At 43.3% G+C, this 24,164-nt stretch overlaps 1 protein-coding gene across 4 annotated transcripts in view; it reads right to left on the bottom strand.

Annotated features, from left to right (window-relative positions):
- TARBP1 (TAR (HIV-1) RNA binding protein 1) overlaps positions 1-23,776 on the bottom strand; it is an 82,400-nt gene extending 58,624 nt beyond the window's left edge. Inside the window, exons 1-10 of one of the 4 annotated variants that reach the window (XM_053299445.1) lie at positions 22,688-23,770; positions 19,709-19,806; positions 19,163-19,232; positions 17,992-18,140; positions 16,388-16,440; positions 15,715-15,812; positions 13,781-13,820; positions 13,597-13,693; positions 1,794-1,883; positions 242-377 (exon numbers count right to left, since the gene is read on the bottom strand). In XM_053299445.1, the coding sequence (XP_053155420.1) occupies positions 242-377; positions 1,794-1,883; positions 13,597-13,693; positions 13,781-13,820; positions 15,715-15,812; positions 16,388-16,440; positions 17,992-18,140; positions 19,163-19,232; positions 19,709-19,806; positions 22,688-23,642 (1,786 nt within the window). In that variant the 5' untranslated portion in view covers positions 23,643-23,770. Of the gene's footprint in view, positions 1-241; positions 378-1,793; positions 1,884-13,596; positions 13,694-13,780; positions 13,917-15,714; positions 15,813-16,387; positions 16,441-17,991; positions 18,141-19,162; positions 19,233-19,708; positions 19,807-22,687 lie in introns of all 4 variants that reach the window. The other 3 variants (XM_053299429.1, XM_053299436.1, XM_053299456.1) reach the window with 3 other exon arrangements.
- Between the last annotated feature and the right edge of the window lie 388 nt (positions 23,777-24,164).

A 24,164-nucleotide genomic window follows, 5' to 3' on the forward strand; every position in this document is an offset into this window, starting at 1 on the left:
CATTCATTTAGGCTGCAATCCTATGTTCCCTTACCCAGGAGAAAGCTCCTCTGAACTCAAGCAACTCATTTCTATATAAACATGCACAGGACAGTGCCGCACCACACTCACAAAATACCACCTTCAAAACAATATTATGTACCAGTGCATATCATGAACACTTACATAATGTTTAATCTTTAACTTTAGAAATACAATCATTTTCCAAATATACATATTGATTTATTTATAAACTACTTACGGCTGACTATAGGTGTTTTTAGATAATCTTCCACAAGAAACTGAACATAAACACCTAACGCAGTTTTGTCTTGAGGCACATCACAGTTTAACCATCTTCGAAAGCACTTGTCATTTGCATGCAACCAATCACAAAGCTGAAAAACAAAATTACTATTTCAACTTATCACCATATTTTTTAATAAAACATGAGTAAATGTATTGCCTATATACAATTTGTTGTTTGCTAAGAACTTCTGTTAACAAAAAAACTTCCATTGTGCAAAAGGGGTTTTTTGTTTTTTGTTTTGCTAATGCCCCCTTCCTTCTGCAGCCTCCTGAACCCCTTCCCCGCCCACCAAAATCTGCTCCTGAGGGTTGGGGGAGCCCCAGGAGATGTTTAGGGCTGCAGAGGGAAAGGAGGATTGGTGAAAATCGCTCCTCCTTTGTGTGGATGGAAGACAGAATACAATCCACTACGTATTATTATTATTAATTCGATTTCTATACCGCCCTTCCAAAAATGGCTCAGGGCGGTTTACTCAGAGAAATAATAAATAAATAAGATGGCTCCCTGTCCCCAAAGGGCTCACATTCTACAAAAACACAAGATCGACACCAGCAACAGTCACTGGACGTACTATGCTGGGGGTGGATAGGGCCAGTTGCTCTCCCCCTGCTAAATAAAGAGAATCACCACAGTAAAAGGTGCCTCTTTGCCCAGTTAGCAGGTACACAAAAATGGTACTCTAAGACTGGAGATAATGAGGCAAAGGGTTCTTGCACAAGTACAATGTCCTCCCATTCACAGAAACAGCTTCTGCTGATGGAACACCACCCTGCTAAATATCTAGATGTTGCCCAGTGTCTGCTATGTACAGCTTCAAATTCTAAACTTTCATTTTTGAGCTTCATAGACTTCAGATCTGCATGAACTGAAACAAGATTCCCAAGTCTTTCACAAATTAGTTCCTTAACTCTGTGTATTTTCAAACTTTCATTGGTTTATTTCATTTGAAGCAGAAGATGCAAGGAAATGGAAGCAAGAGGGAAGCAGAAGTCAAAGACTGTATCCTCAAAAATCTTGACTCCATGTTGCAGGAGCAATATGCTTGATACGTTTTCAGACTGCACTCTGGACTAAATATCTGCAAGTGGTTAAGATTACTTTTCCAATATCAACCCTTAAGAATGTTGCTTGTATCCAGCTAAACACAATAGCGACACTATTCCCAACAACACAATTTAAATCATGGATATGATAGTATGAATTCTGTATCATTGCTATGGATTCATACAGAATTAATGAATACATGTCACATTTAGGATGTTATATCAAATGGAGCTTCACTTAGAACTTTCCCAAATCTAAACTGTTTAGCATTATGAAATGAAGAATTATCTACCATATTGTGCAATCTTATGCATGTTTACTCAGAAACAAGTTTCACTGAGTTCAATGGGGCTTACTCTCAGGTAAGTATGCCTAGGATTGCAGTCCAAATATTATAACCATTAGTTTTTATCAAAATGAACAATAAATTATTAATTCAAGATCATTTCATTTCTCTCACCGTTGTCCACAAACCAGTTCCTCTGCCTAATGATTCTTCTGGTCGCAGAGATATAATGAAGTTTGAAATATCTGAGAGTGACACTTTCTCCTATAGAAATCAATTTAAGTAAGATTAATCAGAAACCAAGAAAAGGAAGTATTAAGTCTCAGTGTCACATTCAATGTAGCATACTTGCATTCTGCAAATAATTACACAAAACAGTAAAAAGAAAACATCTGCCTTCTCTTCCTATTTAATTTGAACAGGGATATGTACATTCCAATGATAAGCAATTTTTTCTCAATTATCATGATCACTTTCATTAAGAAATATCAGTTTCTTGTTGCATTAGGCTAACCATGTTTAATTGTACAATTGCAGAAGTTCTTTTCATCAATGGGTTTTTTAAACTGAAAGTAAATGTTAGTTTTAGGTACTCAACATTAATCACAATTTAATCTGGTTTTTTTTTTTAAAAAAAGCTAAGTATTCTTTGACATTATTTTTAATCAATGTAAAGTACCACTATTGAAAGTGTTAACATTTGAGATACAAAAAAATTTTTTTATATCTGTCCAAAAGAACAGAAAAGTACGAAAACTCATCAGGTTTATTTTGACTTACAATAATTCAAGTGAACATACACATACTTGTGAAATAAGTGAATGATTTTACTTCTTTCTCTGAAAACTATCTTTGTTTTTTGAGCTGAACAATGTGAAGCCTTTGGTTCAACTTGCTCATTCAGCATTCTGTTTCTTTGTAGGTTTCCTTATTTGAAATGTGATAACTCAGTTGAATATTGAGATATCAGAATAAAATCTAACACACATATACAAGACACAATTCTACATTGCAAGTTAAGAATACCAGCATGGTTCTCACACAAGTACAAATCCAAGATCAACCCCTGTACCTGTTTTTCAACAGGACCAGGAAATATATAAAATACTAATGTGATATTTCCCTTGAACACTGAGATACTACAATTAAACCCACTATCATTGGGTCATTGATAGACCAACCAAGAGATGATCACTGCTTAGCTGTAACTATTGATCTGTGAGTGATCCACAGGTATCCATAACAATGGGTAATGCGCCTGCTCAGGACCTCACAGAGTAGACTTCTATAGCTCCTCATGCATTCTAACCATATCATGTGGCAGTGCGACCTTTGAATAGGCAGTTAGAGCGCTTTTACCATTGGTTCCTGGATGACAGCCACAAGAGATGATCATCCTACAACTTGAAATGACAGCATTTTAAACACAGGTAAGTTCCATAGAATAGCATACTGCAGTGGGGAGGATGAGAGGGTCTTATGAATATCTGCGGATCACTCATAGATCAATAGTTACAGGTAAGCAACCTCTTTATCTGTGTAGTGATCCGCATGGCATTCATAAAAACAGGTTGCTTACCTGTAACTCTTGAACTGGAAGTGATCCGTTGTAGTCATAAGCAATGGGTTCTGCGCCTGCGCAGGGATCTCGTGGGCTGACTTAGTAGTTCCTCGTGACGCCCCTCCCGCCTGCACATGCTGTGCAAAGTTGGTTAAGATTGGCAGTTGGGGCGCCTTCCTTTCAGTTTCTTGCAGACCACCTGTGTTGACGATCTGAGAATGTCACCATGCCAACGGGAACCGTCATCTACTACAGCGGAGTAGGCATGGGCAGGTCTTATGACTATAATAGATCACTTCCAGATCAAGAGTTACAGGTAAGCAACCTGTTTATCTGGATCATGATCCGTTGTAATCATAAGCAATGGGTGATTAGCCAGCTTCCTTATGGAGGTGGGTGCAGTAGACCCAAAGCTTATGACAACACCCTTTTCAGAACATTTCTTCCTAAATTTGCCTCTCATGCCATCCGTGAGTCCACTGCATAATGTTTAATGAATGGCTGTTGAGAAGACCATGTGGCCGCCATGCAGATATCTGTTATTTTTATGCCCGACATATGAGCTGCTGAGGCAGCATACGCTCTGGTTGAACGAGCATGTACCATCTTCGGGGGCGGGATGCCCTGCTTCTAGTACGCCAAGAATATCAATTCCACCAACCAGTTGCTAAGCATTGCCGGGAGATAGGATGGCCCTTGCACCTCCCCCTGTATCCCACAAACAGTTTCTTTGTCTTTCTAAATCCCTCAGTCCTTCGCAGGTAATAGAGTAGGACCCTCCGGACATCCAAAGAATGAAGAGATGTTTCTAAGGGCATTTGGGGGGGGTCATTGAAAAAGGTAGGCAAGATTATATCTTGGTTTAAATGGAATTCTGATATTATCTTTGGGCAGAAGTGCGGGTCTAGCCGCACGACCACGTTATGTGGATAGAACTGAGTATAAGGCCAATCCATTCGGAGAGCCGTCAATCCACGTACACATCGTGCAGACGTGATGGCCACCAAGAATTCCACTTTCAGAGTAAGCAGGCGGATTGGAGCTGTTGCTCGCAGCTCAAGAGGATGTTCCGTTAAAGCTGCCAGCACCAAAGATAAACGCCATTGTCCTATTGGTCTCTCAACTGGTGGATATAGATTATTGAGGCCCTTCAGAAATCATTTACATTCAGGATGGGAGAACACTGTTGTTCCTTCCCAACCCTTATGTCTGGAGAAAATGGCTGCTAAATGTACTTTAATGGAAACATTAGCCAGGCCCTGTAGTTTTAGTGTAGTCAGGTACAGGAGGACTTGATGAACTGTGGCACGCAGAGGCTGGTTGTTCCTGGCGTGTACATACAGTGAGGGAAATAAGTATTTGATCCCCTGCTGATTTTGTCCATTTGCCCTCTGACACAGAAATGACCAGGCTATAATTGGAATGGTAGGTTTATTGTAGCTGTGAGAGACAGACTAACAACAAACAAACCCTCAAAAGCCCAGTGCCCAAAAGTCAGCGATGGATTTGCATTGTAGTGAGGGAAATAAGTATTCGATCCCCTATCAACCAGCAAGATTTCAGGCTCCCAGGTGTCTTTTCACTATATGCAGGTAACGAGCTGAGATGAGGAACACCCTCTGTAAGGGAGTGCTCCTAATCCCAGCTTGTTACAGTACCTGTATAAAAGACACCTGTCCATAGAAGCAAGCAATCACTCAGCTTCCAAACTCACCACCATGCCCAAGACCAAAGAGCTGTCGAAGGATGTCAGGGACAAGGTTGTAGACCTACACAAGGCTGGACTGGGCTACAAGACTATCGCCAAGCAGCTTGGTGAGAAGGTGACTACAGTTGGCACGATAACTCGCAAATGGAAGAAACACAAAATAACTGTCAATCCCCCTCGGTCTGGGGCTCCATGCAAGATCTCACCTCGTGGAGTTGCAATGATCATGAGAACGGTGACAAAGCAGCCCAGAACTACACGGGGGGAACTTGTCAATGATCTCAGGGCAGCTGGAACCATAGTCACCAAGAAAACAATTGGTAACACACTACGGCGTGAAGGACTGAAATCTTGCAGTGCCCGCAAGGTCCCCCTGCTCAAGGCAGCACATGTACAGGCCCGTCTGCAGTTTGCCAATGCACATCTGAATGATCCAGAGGAGAACTGGGCAAAAGTGTTGTGGTCAGATGAGACCAAAATAGAGCTCTTTGGCATCAACTCAACTCGCCGTGTGTGGAGGAGGAGGAATGCTGCCTATGAGCCCAAGAACACCATCCCCACCATCAAACATGGAGGTGGACACATTATGCTTTGGGGGTGTTTTTCTGCTAAGGGGACAGGACACCTTCACCGCATCGAAGGGATGATGGATGGGACCATTTACCGTCAGATCTTGGGTGAGCACCTCCTTCCCTCAGCCAGGGCATTGAGAATGGGTCAGGGATGGGTATTCCAGCATGACAATGACCCAAAACACACAGCCAAGGCAACAAAGGAGTGGCTCAAGAAGAAGCACATGAAGGTCCTGGAGTGGCCCAGCCAGTCCCCAGACCTTAATCCCATAGAAAATCTGTGGAGGGAGCTGAAGGTTCGGGTTGCCAAACATCAGCCTCAAAACCTTTCTGACTTGGAGAGGATCTGCAAAGAGGAGTGGGACAACATCCCTCCTGGGTTGTGTGCAAACCTGGTGGCCAACTACAAGAAACGTCTGACCTCTGTGATTGCCAACAAGGGTTTTGCCACCAAGTACTAAGACATCTTTTGTGAAGGGATCGAATACTTATTTCCCTCACTACAATGCAAATCCATCGCTGACTTTTGGGCACTGGGCTTTTGAGGGTTTGTTTGTTGTTATTCTGTCTCTCACAGCTACAATAAACCTACCATTCCAATTATAGCCTGGTCATTTCTGTGTCAGAGGGCAAACGGACAAAATCAGCAGGGGATCAAATACTTATTTCCCTCAATGTAGGTCATGAAGCGCCTCCACTTCCTTGCGTAATTCTGCCTTGTCGAGAAGCGTCTGTTGTTTAACAGCATGTCCTTCAAAACCCGATTCGCCACGCTGTAATTTGGAGCGTCCGGGCATCGGGATGTAGAATGGCGCCCTGATCCTTGTGTAGTAGATCTGGTGCTAGTGGGAACTTGTGGAAGTGGCCTTCCAACAGCTGCAGGAATGGGACAAACCATGGCTGGCGTGGCCACGATGCCCTGTCCCTCAGTATGTGAGTTAGTACTCGGCCCATAATTGGTAGTGGTGAGAAGAGATATAGGAGGCCCACATTCCAAGAGTGTTGGAAGGCACCTCCCAAGGAACCCCACCCTATGCCTGCAGGAGAGCAGTAGTTGGCACACTTTTTGTTGACATTCTTTGTAAACTAGTCGTTCGACGGGACACCCCAGAGGTCGAAGACCCTCTGTAGGTAGCAGTGCTATATATCCCATTCGTGGCATTGGTCATGAAAGGAGACTCGGCTGAGGCTGTCCGCCAGTTGATTGTCCACCCCTCTTATGTGTATTGCTACGGGATAGATGGCGTGTGTCACACACCACGCCCAAACTTTCAGGGCCAAAGTACATAGCAACATGGAGACCATGCTCCCCTGCCTGTTGAGGTAGGCAATTGCTGATGTATTGTCCAGGTGTACTTGCACTACCCTTCCTTTGCGTATGGTGTAGTGGTTAGAGCCAGCATGGTGTAGCGGTTAGAGTGCTGGACTAGGACTGGGGAGACCTGAGTTCAAATCCCCATTCAGCCATGATACTAGCTGGGTGACTCTGGGCCAGTCACATCTCTCTCAGCCTAACCTACTTCACAGGGTTGTTGTAAGAAGAAACTCAAGTATGTAGTACACCACTCTGGGCTCCTTGGAGGAAGAGCGGGATATAAAAGTAATTAATAAATAAATAATAAATATGGGTTCGAAGGCTTTCAGAGCCTGGAATACTGCCAGTAACTCCAAGTAATTGATATGGTGCTCCGTTTGCAGGTCTGTCCATTTGCCTTGAATGCAATGGTCCCCGCAATGGGCTCCCCAACCCTGAAGTGACGCACCTGCTGTCACCCAGTGCATCGGGGCCAATGGGGCAAAAGGAACCCCTTGGGTCAAATTGCCATCTGCCATCCACCAATGGAAGGTCTTCAGTACACTCGGTGGAATTTGTAGACGCATATTCTGGCTGACTACATTGGGCCAGAAGTTGTGTAGGTACCAACGCTGCAAGGCCCTCATCCCCATCCGTGTGTAGTGGACTGTCGTGGAGCAGGAGGACATCAGTCCAAGCAGACGCTGTATCTGCACTGCCAGTTGTGTCTGTTGACCCATTGTGAACCTGAGATACCGCCGATGGTTCTCTTGGATGCTGACATAAAAAGGGCAGAACTGCTTGTAAGGTTGTCATTCTGAATTTCCTGTCCGTTACATAGCAATCGGGTCCCGTTAAACCCATGATCGCTCTGATAATAATAATAATAATAATAATAATAATAATAATAATAATAATAATTCGATTTCTATACCGCCCTTCCAAAAATGGCTCAGGGCGGTTTACAAAGAGAAATAACAAATAAGATGGCTCCCTGTCCCCAAAGGGCTCACATTCTAAAAAGAAACATAAGACACACACCAGCAACAGTCACTGGAAGTACTGTGCTGGGGGTGGATAGGGCCAGTTACTCTCCCCCTGCTAAATAAAGAGAATCACCAAGGTAAAAGGTGCCTCTTTGTAAAAAGAGTAAAAGGTGCCTCTTTGCCCAGTTAGCAGGGGTGATTCCTCCATTCCGTTTCGGGATCTGCAAGTATCGGGAATAAAAACCTATAAGCCTGTTTGCCCACTGAATTGGCACAATTGCCTGTTTTTCCAGTAATACTTGCACCTCTTCCTAGAGCTCCAACGTGGTCTTCATGAACTTTCATGCCCGAGAACGGTGGACAAGTTCTGGATTCTATCGCATAACCCGTCTGTATAATTCGCAAGACCCAACGATCTGATGTTATATTGTGCCATGCTTGGGCATGGCTTGCCAGTCTGATGTTGTTTCTGGCAAAAACAGAACTGATGTTTGCGGTCCTGGCAAGAACAGAACCGATGTTCGGTGTTCTGGATGAAATGGCAATGTCATGCGTGTTCAAGCTGTTTTGCGCAGTGGGTGAACAATCCCATCAAAAGGACTGTTTGGAATTGTCCTCATTCTGGTGGGCATTATTCCCTTTAGGCTTTTGATTGTAGCCTTTAGACCATTGATACAGTCTATATTGTTTGCGGAATTCCCTTTTCCCTTGGTAATAGCAGGGCTTCTAATGGGAATAAGAGCAGGCTTTCGTCACACTTCCAGATGCAGTCGATGTTGTCATAAAGGTTCGTGCTGTGAATTTGGATTTCTTCACAGATTCCATTGTAGAATCTGTGTCATCATGAAAAAGACCTTTCCCATCAAATGCAAGGACTTCAATCCGCTTCCTCATATCTTGATGGAGGAACGAGGAGCGCAACCAAGTGTGACGACGCATGCTGATCGCTGTGACCATCGCCCTGGACTCTGTTTCAGCAAGATGTTTGAAGGCGCTCAACTGTTGCCGTGTTATGGCTGTTGTCTTCTCATATGTTTCATTGAACTTATATTGGAACTCTTCAGGAGACATGGTGGCTGAGTCCTGTAACAGGGTATCCCACAGGATGTGGTTATAACAGGCCATGAAGGCTGCATAGTTAGCAATTCTAATTGCTAAGCTGGATGTGGAATAGATCTTATCACCCATCACATCCAGCTTTCTACCTTCCTTCTCTCTAGGTGTAGTGTGGCGGCGTCCCCCACGGGATGAGGAAGCACAATCAATGACCAATGAATTGCTTTAGATTACAACAGATCACGATCCAGATCAATGGGTGATTAGTAAGCTTACCCTGGTGGGAGGGAGCAGTATGCTACTGCATAACCCTCTTTGGGACACTTCTCCCAAACTCTGCTCCAGCAGCCATACGCACATCCAAGGCATAATGTTTTACAAACAGCAGGTTTTGATGACCAGATTGCTGCCTGACAAATTTATTGCATCCTCATCCCTGACAAGATATATGCTGCCAAGGATACATATGCCCTTATTGAATATGCCTTTCTTGTACATGGTGGAGCCATTCCATGAACTCTATGTGTTAGAAGGATTAGCTCCACCAACCAATGGGACATATGTTGATGTGAAATAGCCTACCCCATGCGTTTCCCCTTAAAAGTGATGAACAAAAGGTCTGTTTTGCGTATATCCTTTGTCCTCTCTAGATAGTACAGAACTGTGGACATCCAGAGCATGCAATGCAGTGCCTAAAGCAGAAGTCAGGTTCTGAAAGAATACAGGTAAGACAATGTCAATGTTCAAATGAAATTCTGAAACAATTTTCGGCAAAAAATTGTGGGTCTGTTCACATCACCACTCTATTTGGGTTAAATTGGGTTAACCCTAAGGGCTGTCAGTTCACTTACTCTTCTAGCACTTGTTATTGCGATTAGAAAAGCAGTTTTTAAAGTTATCAGCTTCATTGATGCTGTTACCATTGACTCAAAAGGGGCAGTGGTCAACGTTGACAATACCAAAGATAGACTCCACTGATCCACTGGCTCTCAAACGGGAGGGTAAAATTTATTCAGACTTCTGAGGGAACGCTTGCAATCTGGGTGTGAAAATGCAGTCTTTCTGTCCCAACCCAGTGCTTTAGAGAATAGAGCTGCTGAATGTACTTTGATTGACACATTGGCCAAACCTAACTGTTTCAGCACACTCAGGTATAAGAGCACCTCTCTAATTGTAGCTCTTTCAGGTGCAAAGTCCTTCATGGAAAAATAGATTTTTGAAACGCTTCTATTTGCTTTTATATGACTTGAGGGTTAAGGACTTGCAAGAATTTAGGAGTATCTTCCTCAAAACCAAATCTTCCATGCTGTCAACTTTAGTGTTTGGAGACTGGGATGCAGAACTTTTCCCAAATCCTGTGATAGCAAATCTGGATACGGAGGGAGTCGCACAGTTCTGCAGGACACGTGGAGTACAGTTGTAAACCACAGTTGATGTGGCCTCCATGGTGCAAAGAATATGCACCATGCACCTTCCTGCAATACTTTTGCCAACTTCCTCCCCATCAGTGGAAGTGGGGGGAAATGTAAAATAGGTGAGTTGTCCATGGTATTTGGAAAGCATCTCTTTGAGAATGAAGGCCAAGACCTGCTCTGGGGAAATAGTTTTACATTCCTGTTCTCCCTTGTGGCAAACAGATCCAACTCTGGACATTTCCAGTGAAGGAAAATTTGGTCCACATAGTCCTGTTGTATCTTCCACTTGTATGCTCAAGATGTTACATACACAAGGCTGAGATTGTCCACCATTGATTGTTCTTTGATGTACATTTGCCATTAGTTGTACATTGTTCTTTATGCACCAATTCCATATCTGGATACTCAGAGTGCAAAGAAAGTGAGAAACAGTTCTGCCTTGTTTGTTCAAGAAAGCAATGGCAGTTGTGTTGTCCAACACTATTTGTACCATCTTTCTTGCTACCAGTGGGCAGAATGATTTTGAAGCTAGAAGCACTGTCATGAGCTCCAAAAGGCTGCTGTGCAAGCCTTCTAGAATTCCATAACCCTTGAGGCCTGTGGCCTACTCAATGTGCACCCTATCCTATCAAGGATGCATCTGTTATTAAAGTTGCTGTGGGGAGCAGTGTTTTGAATAGAAAACCGGCCGACAGGTTGAGTTGAGATCTCCACCAATTAAAAGTGTCTTGCACATGCCTCGGGATTTCTACAACCTTTTGCTAGCTGTCCACTATTGGATGGAATACACTGAGGAACCACATTTGCAGTGGCCGCATCCTGAGATGTACATAATGTACCATCATGGGGCAGGATGCCATCAACCCCAATAATGTTTGTATACAATGAGCCCTTTGCTGGGGTACGTCCCAAAAGGTTTGAATCAAATCTCGAATTAGAATTTGTCTTTCCTGTGATAAGAATGCCCTTTTTTCCCTTGCATCTAAGATAGCACCTATGTACTGAATTCTCTGAACAGGCTCCAGGTGGGATTTCTTACCAATTTACCCTAGGGATTCCAGAAAGTGAAACACATACTGGGTGGGCAAACATAACTCACATGCAGACTTTGATGTTATCAACTAATCGTCCAAGGAAGGAAAAATTGAAATCCCTTCTGTCCTTAAATAAACAATAATTGGAGCCATGCATTTTGTAAAAACCCTCAGTGAGGTTGCAAGTTACCCATGCCTTAGTCACGTAACAGTTGGATTACTGCAATGCGCTCTACGTGGGGCTGCCCTTGAAGAATATCTGGAAACTGCAGCTTGTACAAAATGCGGCAGCTAGGGTTCTATCTGGAGCTGCCCGGTGTGATCACATCACACCTATTTTGAAAGAGCTGCACTGGTTACCAGTGTGTTTCCGGGTCCAATTCAAGGTGCTGGTTTTGACCTTTAAAGCCCTTAACGGTTTGGGCCCGGGATATCTGAGGGACTGCTTGCTCCCAAGGGTTTCTGCCCACTTGACGAGATCATCTGAGAGGGCTCTGCTCCGCTGCCCCCAGGCTTTGGAATGCTCTCCCAGTGACCATTCGCTCCTCAGACTCCGTCACAGTTTTTAGAAAGCTGCTTAAATCTTGGCTTTTTATCCAGGCCTTTACATGATTGTTTTATTGCTGCTTCTGTGTGTTTTTATCCATGTATAGTTTTCTGTATTTGTATATTATATATTTTAATATCAGATTGTTTTTATATTTTTAGCTAAATACTTTTAATTCATTTAAATACTTTTAATTCATTTTTATTATGTGTTTTAACTTTTGTAAACCGCCTTGAGATTGTTTTTAATGAAAGGCAGTATATAAATTTAACAATTAAATAAACAAACAAACAAACAAGTCCAATGGATAATACATTGTACTGGAACACTTGTTTTCCCACTGAAAACCAAAGGCATTTCCTATGTTTCTCTTGAATGTTGACATGAAAATAAGCATCCTTTAAATCTAAAGTTGCAAACCACTCCTTGCATAGGAGGGTCAGGATGTTTTGCAACGATGTCATTCGGAACTTTTTCACGTTGTTAAGAATGCGCAGGTCCATGATGAGCCTTATGCCCCTGTCCTTCTTTGAGATTTGAAAGTAATTTGAATAAAATCCTTTTTTCTTACTCTTCCACCTCACCAAGGAAAGAGTACACTCTTTGTCCAAATGCATCCAACTTACGCCCTTCCTTGTCTACCAGCACCAAATGGCAACGAGACGATTTGCCTGATGTTGTGCATTCAATGACTAGTGAGTTTGGCTGAGGGTACTTAACTAGAAATGAATGTTCACCCTCCTCTATACGATAGAGCCCTTCAAGCTTCTTATATGTTGGCACAGCCAATGACAAGTCCCATGAAGATTTTGCTGCCTTAAAACATTTGACGAATGAATAAACAATTAACCAGATCAAGTCAAACCATTCAAACACATTTTACACTGTCCCACAGAACCAATCCACTGAGGAGCACAGTCTGACAAAGCAAACACTGAGGCGGCCAATAAGAAACTGATGGTAAAGGTGCTTTAGCAATAGCAATAGCAATAGCACTTACATTTATATACCGCTCTATAGCTGGAAGCTCTCTAACCGGTTTACAATGATTTAGCATATTGCCCCCCAACATTCTGGGTACTCATTTTACCGACCTCGGAAGGATGGAAGGCTGAGTCAACCTTGAGCCCCTTGGTCAGGATCGAACTTGCAACCTTCTGGTTACAGGGCGGCAGTTTTACCACTGCGCCACCAGGGGCTTTAATCGCCTATTCAATGGTTGCACCGCCATGTGATGTGGTTAGGGTGCATGAAGAGATATATAATTTTGCTCCACTAGGTCCTGCGCAGGACCCATAGTTATGAAAGTGATGTGGATCACTACACAGATTTATAGATTATTGTATACTGGAATAAATAATGCCAGCTTAACTTCTGCACCTATTTAACGAGGGGGATAGCAAAAAAGAAGAAAATACATTGCAATGCAATATCTGAAAGCAAAGCTGCAGCATTGAATTTTACTGGTTTACTTTGGTGACAATATTGCCTGTAGCCAATAGTTTTAATGAAATGTAGGTATGCATAAGAATACAAGACAGCATGTTTTGTTTTTGATTTTGATTTTGTTTTCATTTGCCTGAAAAAATAACTTAAGCAGGGAAGATATGCCAGCTGACTTTTTTTTTTAAAGCAATCAAATGATTTTGAAATTTTCTATCTTTAAATCTAAACTGCAAAAGGCAGTTGGTTTAATCAAATGAAGCTACACAAAAAGAAGCTGTATTGGACAACTCTCATATTATATTTCCTAACTATATTATCTTTCCTAACTACAATGCTATGTTTCAGAATAGGAACTTACCACATCTGTCAGGAGTACAGCTGCTTTAAGAAGATAGCACTGGGCAGCTCCTCGTAGCAGTATCTGATGTGTGATCATAGTACATTGCAGGACATCTCTGCAAACAGACAAGATACATACTTTGAAAAGTTAAACAATGGATTGAAAACACAGAACACATGCAAGACAAAACTCAAATTGTTACCTCAGAGCTAGAAGTCCTTCAATATCCAGAACGCTACATGCTGGAATATGTGCCAATGCCATGGAGAGAAACAAAATGGGAACAGCACACCAGTGCCTATTGCTCATCTTCTGTATAAACTTTAACAAAAATCTACCTTAAAACAAAACCAGTCATAGTAAAATATTATTGCTATATCATGAACCATAAAACAAGTATTAAATTAAAAAACAGTAAATACTTCCCCCTCACACACACAAAAAACCTTGGAGTATACAGGAGAACCCCATTATTTGCGGGGGTTCCGTTCCACGGGGGGGGGGGGAAAGGTTCCAGACAGCGAAGCCACAAGTGCCAGATCATGAGGGCTGTGGGAATACAAGAGTTAGATTCCCAGACTGCCCAAAATTGCCGAAAATCAGTGCCCCCCCATAACACCCCAAAGTGCCCTACCATGCTCCCAAGTAATCTAGTACTAGAAATTGGCTGAAAATAGCTGGGTTTGACCCTTTTTTAAAAAAAGCCATTAAAAACAAAATGGCGGCCACAAATGATCTCCACTGTTATTTCTGGCCACCCTGACCCACGGATACTTCGGTTTAACCCTCCCCCCCATTTCCCCCCACATATACCACGGTCAGGTGTTAATTACCTGACCACAGATATGCGAAACCGCAAGTGCTGGGCCCACAAATAACGAGGTCCTCCTATATTCTCTAACTCCAGCCTCAAATGAATTGCAGACAATTCATTTGACTGAGGACCCAGGATGCAATCCAAAAAAGCAGCAATGTATCCCACTCCAGAGAAAAAGATGGTAATTGCCGGAGGCAAAGCTATGCAGTATTGTGGCACTATACACTATGGTAATAGAAGGTACTGCATGCCCCGCTATCTCCAGTGAATGTTTTCTGAGTGTGCATGTTTCACCATACTCAGGTTCCAAGCGCAACTTGTATGGAAAGCTAAAGCTGAAGAGATGGGAAATTGCAGGGCACGGCCTCTTGTTCCCAGACAAGCCTGAGCCAATGTGCCCTTTCCTCAACCTCAATGTGTTCCAAATATATTGCAACACAAAGAAGAAAGGAGAGTAGAACAGTGTTCCCTGTAAGAGGGATTCCCAGATGTTGTTGTTGACTACGATTCCCATATTCGCCAGCCAAAGGGCACTGCAGCTGGGATTGTGGGAGTTGTAGTCAACAACATCTGGGAATCCCTCTTACAGGGAACACTGAAGTAGAGGGCAAACAAAGAAAGAAGTCGATTCTGTACACTGGACAGAAAGGTGCTTTCTCCAACCTTTCCAAGCCTGCTAAGCTCAAGAACAAATTATACATCACAGGCAAACAGATGTAACAAAGCCAGGAGAACCCAGGGCACTTTTTGCATAGAGCTGCAGTGTCTTCCCATTACTTCCCTTTCCCTAGCACTTTGGGTGAACAGGATTCAGTGCATAGGTGTAGCAGCATGTTAAGTGAGATGGTTGTGCATGCAGGGCCAGTGCTACCATTAGGCCAACTAGGCAGCCGCCTAGGGTGCAGACCTCAGAGGTGCGCAGAGTGTATCAAATCAATCAAAATGATTTATGTGCCAAAATATTTTCTTTTGTATTTGAGAAAGATAATCAAAAAATGATGTATTACCTATTCTTGCAATTTAAAATAAATTTAGCAGTTTCAAGCTTTGTTCTTTTCATTTTTTTCCTACAAAACATCTGTTTTGGAAATCGAAGTTGAAATTTTTTTGGGGGGTGGGGGAGCGTGGTTCTTAGCCTTGCCTAGTGCACCAAATAGTCTGGCACCAACCTTGTGTGTATGCCCTGGACTTGAGAGTCATTTTCCGACTCCCCAACCAGCATGCCCTTTAACCACAAGTGCACTTCCATCATGTTGGAGTTCAAGAGTTAAGGGACAGGCTTTTACATAAATCCGAACTGAAAGCTTTGCAAAACATACTTTTTTCTTCCTCTGGGAGGTTTGTGAGGAAAGTAGCCAAGAACTTCTGCAGTTTTATTGCTAAGGGAGGACAAGTTCCTATCATCTGACCTGACAGCCTGTTAAGTTAAAAATAAAGAACTATATTAGAGATATTTACACTATCCCACAGAGTACAAAAACTCAAGCCAGGGCAACCAACTGATTCCAAAATTGTAGCTGATAAATTAAACAAATTAAGAAATCTGCATATTACCACTATTATACTTCAATATAAATGCCTTTTTAAAGTATTTAAGTATAATCTAGAACATAAAAAACAGATTGCCACTCTTGTTATAAGGGAAAATCAAACACATCAAAACCAATACATCCCTACAAGGTGAAGCACCCTGGATTCCTCCCCCCCACTTATCAACAATTATGATACCCGAGAGAAATTTGTTTTATGCTTTCTCCAGCTCCTTCTAAATTTGTTTGAGATAAGGTAACTAGAATTGCACACACTATAATAAATGTGGATACACAGAGTTATGTAATTGCTGCACTTTTTAAAATTCCCATTCAGATTGTTGTTATTAACAATATCTGTGACTATTCAACCCTCCCAAGAGATAAGCAGTTTTTAAAATGACAATCTTGTCAAGATCTATAGGAATTTAGCTATTCGGTTTCCCAATGAATAATATATTACCTGCTATAAAGAGAACTTTCTGAAAGAGCATCCATTAATGGTCCAGTAATGAACTAAAGAAAGAAATATTTGCATTGTTGAATAACAATATACAATAACAATATTTTATTTGTTCTAGGAAATACATAAGTAAGAGTGGGACAGGTTCCAAATCCTATAGATCCTATAGTCCTGGATCTGCTTTAGATCTGCTCTGGCATTCTGTCCATTCCACAATACCTGCTTGTAATAGTGACTAGTAAAAGCTTTTCAACCTATCTTGACTAAAAAACCCTGTATTTTGTCACAAAAATGAGTTTTTTACATGCACCTGTAAATCACATATCCACATATTATCACATATCCACATTTGCATGTCAGCTATCTTGGAAAATGGCAATTTTAGAATCAATGACACAGAATGGGTATGTCTATCCAGGCTACACGTATACCTACATGGGCCTGAAACACATACAAACTTCAATTCTTTGTTTTGTTTTTTAACAGGGGTCTATAGCAGATCCAGAGCTAATTAACAGGGAATTTAACATGGAACTATGTTATTAATTACTTCTGATATGGTAATGATCTCTAGTCTGATGTTACAAAAAACAGACTTCAAGTGGCCAAAACATGTAAAGGAATTAATAATCAGCTGCATAAATATTAGGGCTGTGCAGGTCAGAAAACATCACCAGTAGCCATCAGATGGTGGTTGGCCTTTAACTGCCCATCCAGCACTGGTGTGGGGGCAGCTGGGCGTCACAGCAATTCTCAGGAGCTTTTGGGGTGGGAGGCAGGGAGTGATGCAGCGCAGGCTGGGAAGTCTGCACAACTCCTGGGAGGACATGCAGGTTTCTGGGGATTGTAGTCCCACTCAAATCTTTTCAAATGGGAGAAGTTCTGAGTGGGAAGCCCACACATCCTCCCAGCAGCCACATGAGCTTCTCAGGCTGCCATGAATCACTCCTTGCCCAGCTACCTCAAGATCCTGAGAATCACTGTGCCACCAAACCACCCTGTGCCAGTGCTGGGTGGACAATTAAGGAGCCACCACCACCAGTGCGCTAACCAGGGCACTTGTCCTGTGATCTGATGTCTCCTGGTGGTGGAGGAAGGGGTTTCCAATGTCAGAAATCCCCTTTTTCTGACCTGCACAGCCTCAAAAATATATATATAAGAAATAAAGTTTCCCTCTACAAGATTTAACTGATTTTTAAAAAATCCATTATATATCTGTATCACCCACTCAACGTCTGCCTAGGTGGTTTACAAAAAGCAGTAGAAGTAAAAGTATTTTCTGAGCTCTACTAAGTGATGAATAAAAAAGATTTAAGTGTGAAGTAGAACTTTTTGTGAATTTGTTAACTGGTACTGTTACAAATATCTTCCAAGAGTGCGACAACTGAGAGGATTCTCCCCCTTCCCCCATTTCCTCCTTTCAAAAGTCCCTAAAGTACACTGCGCATGCCAAGTCTCGCTATTCCCCTACACTTTCATATAATGTGAATGCTCCCATGAGGGCAACAAGATAACAAGCTTTTAACTTTCCCCTCAGGAAATGCAGGAAGTAGAATTCAAAGACATCTGGGAAATCTTAGAAGCAACATGGGAGAAGAGCTTACCTCTGAAAATCCTGGTGATGTGGGAAAGCGATTGGTTTGCCAGATTTCAAGGAAGTGAAAGACACCTTCCCTTATCAAAGTTTTGTTGTCACTCTCAAACATTCTTTTGTAAATGCACATATGCCATGATGGGTGAAATACCCAACAATCTGTTATGTTTATTTAAAAAAAAAAGTATAGTGATAGGAATCTTTCAACATACCTAGTCTAATAGTATGCATAGTACATGTGGGAGAGTATCAAGTATATGTACTATTGCTGAACAATATAGTCACAAGTGATTACAGGAAGTACTAGTTTTAAGAAACTGTCATGTTGATGTATTTAAAAAATTAGCTGCATCTGGCTGATACAGGACCCATGACCTCTAGGGCTCTTATCTTAAAGAAGTAAAAGCTGCCCTGCTTTTCATACTGTCTGCTTCTGACTTTTGATCCACCATGCCCCACACAAGAAAAAGTCAATTCACTGGTTTAAAATTCTGTAGTATGGGGATGGGACATCAGAACTGCACATACACCTCAATACAAGAACAATGTAACATGTGGCTAAGGAAATACAAAGACACCAGATTCTGCAAGCCTGCCTTCACCATGTTTTCACAGGAAAGGATTGCAAAAACTGAACACGTATGTATGCCCCTGGGCTACAAGTTATACCGTTTGCACAAAGGCACACATACAATTCTAATGCCCCATCATATTGCTGAGTTTTGGGACAGCATTGTGTGACCCAGCCTTTAGATTTAAAATCCTTTTAGGCACCCATTTATATTAGAATAGTGCTACCTTTCTGAGCTGACAAACTAATTATATACAGGCTAGCCACCTAATGGCGCGCCAGAGAAATGATGTGACTAGCAAGCCAGAGGTTGCCAGTTTGAATCCCCGCTGGGGAAACACCTACATCAGGCAGCAGCGATATAGGAAGATGCTGAAAAGCATCGTCTCATACTGCACGGGAGATGGCAATGGTAAACCCCTCCTGTATTCTACCAAAGACAACCACAGGGCTCCCACTGTGGTAGCCAGGAGTCGACACCAACTTGACGGCACACTTTACCTTTAATGAACAATCATGCATTGAGGCGTTTTGCAACTCTCAAATAAATACACAGTCCTAATCCTCAATGCCCAGCAAATCTGGCATCATTGTCTAAAAATAGTCTTACCTTTTTGTTCCGATACAGCATGTTCATATAAACTATTCAACTTTGGTAATACTGGTTTTATAACATGTATCTAAAATTGAAAACCAGACATCATTACATTAATTTGATTTACTCTGCAAATAAAAAAGTGTAGCTATAGTTAGATATTGATCTCTGTTATGACAAACCTAATTCCAGTCAAAGAAATAAAATAATAGAACACTTCAATTGAGTAGCCCAAGTTGAGCAACTCCTTTGTTGCAAACCTGCACATAATGCTACAACTGTGATCTACTTTTGCGGAACTTGGGAGAGAATACAATCAGACTGGACACTTGCTCACATATTTTAACATTTTCCCCAAGGGAAAAAACTAATACTTTCCAAATGCATGGAAGATATTTGCTTAACCATAAGACAGTCTCTGTGCTTGCTGGCTTCTATCTTCTATATTGTTTTATTTTATTGCATGGCTCTTCCTGTTCCTTCTTCTGTATACAGTATTTGCATCAGCAAACATACTAAAGCAACTTTCAACAATGCTTTGTAAAGATGTTACATATTTACCTGATTTCCTTCCAAAGTCTCCATAATTAAAATGTAATTGTCCCAAAACTGAGTAAGTTGATTATTTTTTTCAGCACACCACCAGAAAAGACATGGTCCTAGAAGATAAGCAAATCAGACACATTTCCTCTCTGCTCTAAGAAAAGGGAATATATAAACACTACTACTTGATTAATATCACTAACATGACAAAGTAGTAAAACCAGCCTTTATCTTTTTTCAATGAATAATCCTAACAGGATAGCTATATCAGTGAGGACAAGAACAGGTGATAATCTTCCAAAATTAGAGCACAAAAACCCACAAAGGGAGCAAATATTAATATACATCAACAGCATGATCAGTCTCCACCATTGGTTCTGTGTAAGCAGGATTCCCGTAGACTTCTACTGAAGCCTCTCCTCTCTCCATCAGCCCTAGCTGCACAGCCACTATGTCAAACATAACAGAATATTTCCTGTCCATGTGGGTGTGGTGCAGAGAACATGAGACTCCCTTACACCTGATCGTTTTCCAGCTGCCTGCTCTTTTCCAGTCCCCCATTACAAGCTTGCTTCCACAAATGCCACAAGTATGCTGCATCCCGGGGAACATGGTAGGAAGCAGGTCCTGCTAGATAAAACGAGGTCTTCCCACATTTTGCATGCATTTATCAGGAATGTCTATGGTAGAGAAGGGATTGCACAGCACATGTTTATGGCTGAAATCCTATATACACTTAACTGGCAGTAAGCCCCTTTGAACATAGTCAGATGTAGTTGAGAAGTAGAAATATGTAGGATTAGGCTGTTTGTATGTCTGTTCGTTGTGCCTATACCATTTTTACACCTTAACCTATATCCTAGCATTTCCATTCCATTATTCTTAGAGGAAAAAATGAGTTCATGCTAGATGATGACATCCTAGCATGACATCTTTTGGATTTATATGAACAACTGTCTTGCAAAGGCCTTCATCCTGGTTACTGCCCCACCCATCATCCTTCACGTTCAGAATCCTATAAAGAAGTTGATAATATAGTTTTGAACATATTTATTTGGGAGATATATGGTGGGGCCATAGCTCAGTGGCAGAACATCTTCTTTACATGCAAGTTAATCCCTGGTATCTCCAAATAGGGATGAGAAAGACTGCTGTCTGAAACCATGGAGAGCCCTGCCAGTCAGTGTAGAGTCTACACTGACAGGTCTCTCCACTGTAGACAATACTGAGACACTGTAGACAATATTGAGCTAGATGGACCAATAGTCTGACTCCGTATGAAGCAGCTTCAAATGTCCCTGTGCAATTGCTGAATAGGTTCATGATGCATTTCATTGGTGGGAAAGCATGGTTGTGGATCTCTCTTGAACAAGCCCAGATACTTCACAATCTCATGCACAAGAGTCCCCTCCCTTTGTGCACATCCCTGCACAATTATAGACAGAGGTACACTGCCACTGTTCCCTCTAAGGCGAGCGCATGTGCACACTCATACATTTTCTGATGTCCACTCAGTTAATTTTAGATCCTGCTCAGGTTGAATCAGGAAGGTTGCCACTCTGAATGCATGTGTGTGCACACTGCCTTGATACTGCTGCCCAGAACAAAACTCATTCTGCACACAGATGAAAAGAATTAGAGAGAACACTGTACACTGCTGTGGTTTTCCCATCCACACTCTATCCACATTTGCTGTGGTCACTGAGCTCTAGCTTTCACTGAAGAAACATCAAAGCAGGAGAGGATATGACCTGCCAACTTGCCAGAAAGCTCTTAAATGTATTATAACTCCATCCAAAAGAGCACATGGTTCAAATGTAAGTGATATGGGATTGTGGCATTCAAGTGCGAGAGAAAGTTCTGCAGACTACAATATCCACATTCAGTAAAAGGGATTGTACTTTAAGTAGCTGCATACAAAGGGCATTTTCAGCAGGCATAGCACTGTGGCAGAAAGAGATGCATGTGCCAAAGTTCTCTCTTTCACACACCTAAGGGCAGAGGAGTTCTATCCTAACCCAGTTAACACATGTTCCTGGAAATCACTTCAGAATGTGGCGATCATGGGGGAAAGGCCTGCTGGTCAGTCACTCTGACACCATGGCAAGCTGGTCATACGTATTTTCCTGCCACATGCAGGATCCAGCTTTTGGCACATCACTATTAACCCAGGTTTGTAGTGCCATAGCTGAATCCTACATCCCGCAAGAGTGTACATGGGATGGGACACGATTGCCACAGGCTGAAAAACCAAAACAAACAGGCTTTGTCCCATAACCACAAAACAAAGAGGCTGTGAGAACATACTCGTGTCAGGCATGTTCCATTCATATGATCAGTCATGGTAAGAGGCTAAGCAAGGGTGTCAGTCACTCAGGGCTACCAACATTCCACTGCCCGTATAAGGGACACAAGGCAGAGAGTATGTGGGAGTAACTGGAAGCTTGAGTGCTGTATGTGTTTTTATTACTTTCAGCTTACACCATAGTTTAAGTTACAACTTATATTGCTTCTCCTCTGCTTACTGATATAACCATGTTAGTCAAACTGGGTGTGATGTAATTTTGTTTTCTAGAAAAAGAAGTGTTGTTCGCCAGTAAAAATAGGCTTCACGCATGAGCATTATCTCATAGTCATCACTTGCATTATTTTCATGATACTGATACCTGGATAATGATAAGTTTAGCTAATCATTGATGGCTGTTAATGTTTTTGTTAATGTCCCCAATATGGGGCTGTTGACAACCCTAACCCTGCAGCCCACCAGAACCACAGAGTGCTCTGGTAGGGAGGGAGAAGGGAAAGGATTTGGAGCTCATTATTTTATTAGTGAAAATAACTGCTTTGATCTGAGCCATAGGTTCTTCCCAGTAGCTGAAAATAAGGGACAAATGGCAACCCATAAGGGACAGTCAGTTTAGGGCTGAAATAAGGGACGTCCCTGCTAATAAAGGACTGTTAGGAACCCTTCAGTCACTTAAGGATTCAGGCATGTACCATTTTCAGCGTCTGTGCTGCACCAATACTCCGCACATAGTTTATTGGACACGTCCACAGCTCGCTTCAAGAGGTAACGGGCTCTTTTCCTGCACAGGGCGTCGCTCTCGGTCAGCCCCTTTTGCACGACGTCCCAGAAGCGACTACACAGCCGAGCATCCAGCTGCTGGAGAGGCGCGTCACCAGTACTGCTGCCCCGCTGCTGCTGCTGCGCGTCCGCGGGAAACACTGCGTCGGAGAGGGCGCTCAAGACCAGCAGAGTCCGGCCGACACGCTCGGGGGCGCTCTTGGGCGCCAGCATCAGCCCTTCCCAGACGAGTCTCAGGGCGGCGCTGTTCCTGCCCAGCGCGGGCAGCAGCCTCCCCGCCACCAGCAAAGCGTCCCTTTCCTCCTCCTCCTCCTCCTCCTCCACCCTGCCATCCCCCCCACCACCACCACCACGCAGCAGCCTCAGAGCCGCTTTCACGGTTCGCCCCAGAAGCTCTGGCTCCTCCAGCCAAGGGGCCAAGGCGGCCAGGACTTCCACGGCGGCTTCCGTCCGCAGCTGCCCGTCCTCCAGCGCCTTCTGGGCCAGGCGCTCCGCCAGCGGGGGCCCGCAGAGCGAGGCGCAGCACTGCAGCGCCCCGCAGGCGGCTCTCAGCAGCCGCAGCTCCTCTTTCTGGGACCCGCCGGCCGAGCCACCGCCGGCGCCCCAGCTGAGCAGCATCGGGAGGCATCGACCCAGCGCCGCCTCCCAGGCCACCCGCCGCGCCGCCGCCGCCTCCTCCTCCTCCCCGCGCTCGTTACCCTGCCCGCGCCAACCGCTTCCCGCCGTCGCGGCCACCCGCTGGAGAAGGAAATGCAACATCTCTGCTCGCTCCACTGAGAGCGCCGCATCTTCGCCGCACACCGCCCTGAGCAGCGCGCCCGAGTCGGGGCATTGCGAGAGTAGCGTGTCCGCCAAGACCAGCTCCATGCCAGGGGGCGCGAGGCCTAGTAGTCAGCGCGCGCCTGCGCGTGTGCCCAACCGTCAAACAGTCTCTCGGCAAGAGAGGCCCAGCCGGCCAGTCGCCTCTCCTCTTGGTTTTCCCCCAGCAGCCTTTGCGCTTTAAGGTGGCTGTTAGCAAAGCAAAGGAATAGCAATGTGATAGGTCTAGTGGTTGCTACGCTGGTGCTGGTGAGGCTTTGTACTTTTTAACAACTGCAGGGCAGGCGGGAACTCAACAGGTGAGGCAATTTTTCCCCATCCTTACTGCATCACTGTGCCAGGTAATGAAGTGTGGCACTCAGTAGCTGGAACTGCTAGAGCCCAGGGCTGTGAACTTTTAATCTAAGGCTAGCTAGTGCAAAGCCAAACGACAACCATGAGAAATGTGTGTGTCTTCCCCACTTTGGGTTACATGTACCACTTTCCTCAAATAACTATTAAGAAAGTGCACACTCAGAACTTGGTGGCAACTAATTGGTGTAGTTAAGCAGTGTTCTAATTTTTTTCATC

The sequence above is a fragment of the Hemicordylus capensis genome, chromosome 1 (genome assembly GCF_027244095.1).
Source record: "Hemicordylus capensis ecotype Gifberg chromosome 1, rHemCap1.1.pri, whole genome shotgun sequence".
In the NCBI taxonomy this organism is placed as follows: Eukaryota; Metazoa; Chordata; class Lepidosauria; order Squamata; family Cordylidae; genus Hemicordylus; species Hemicordylus capensis.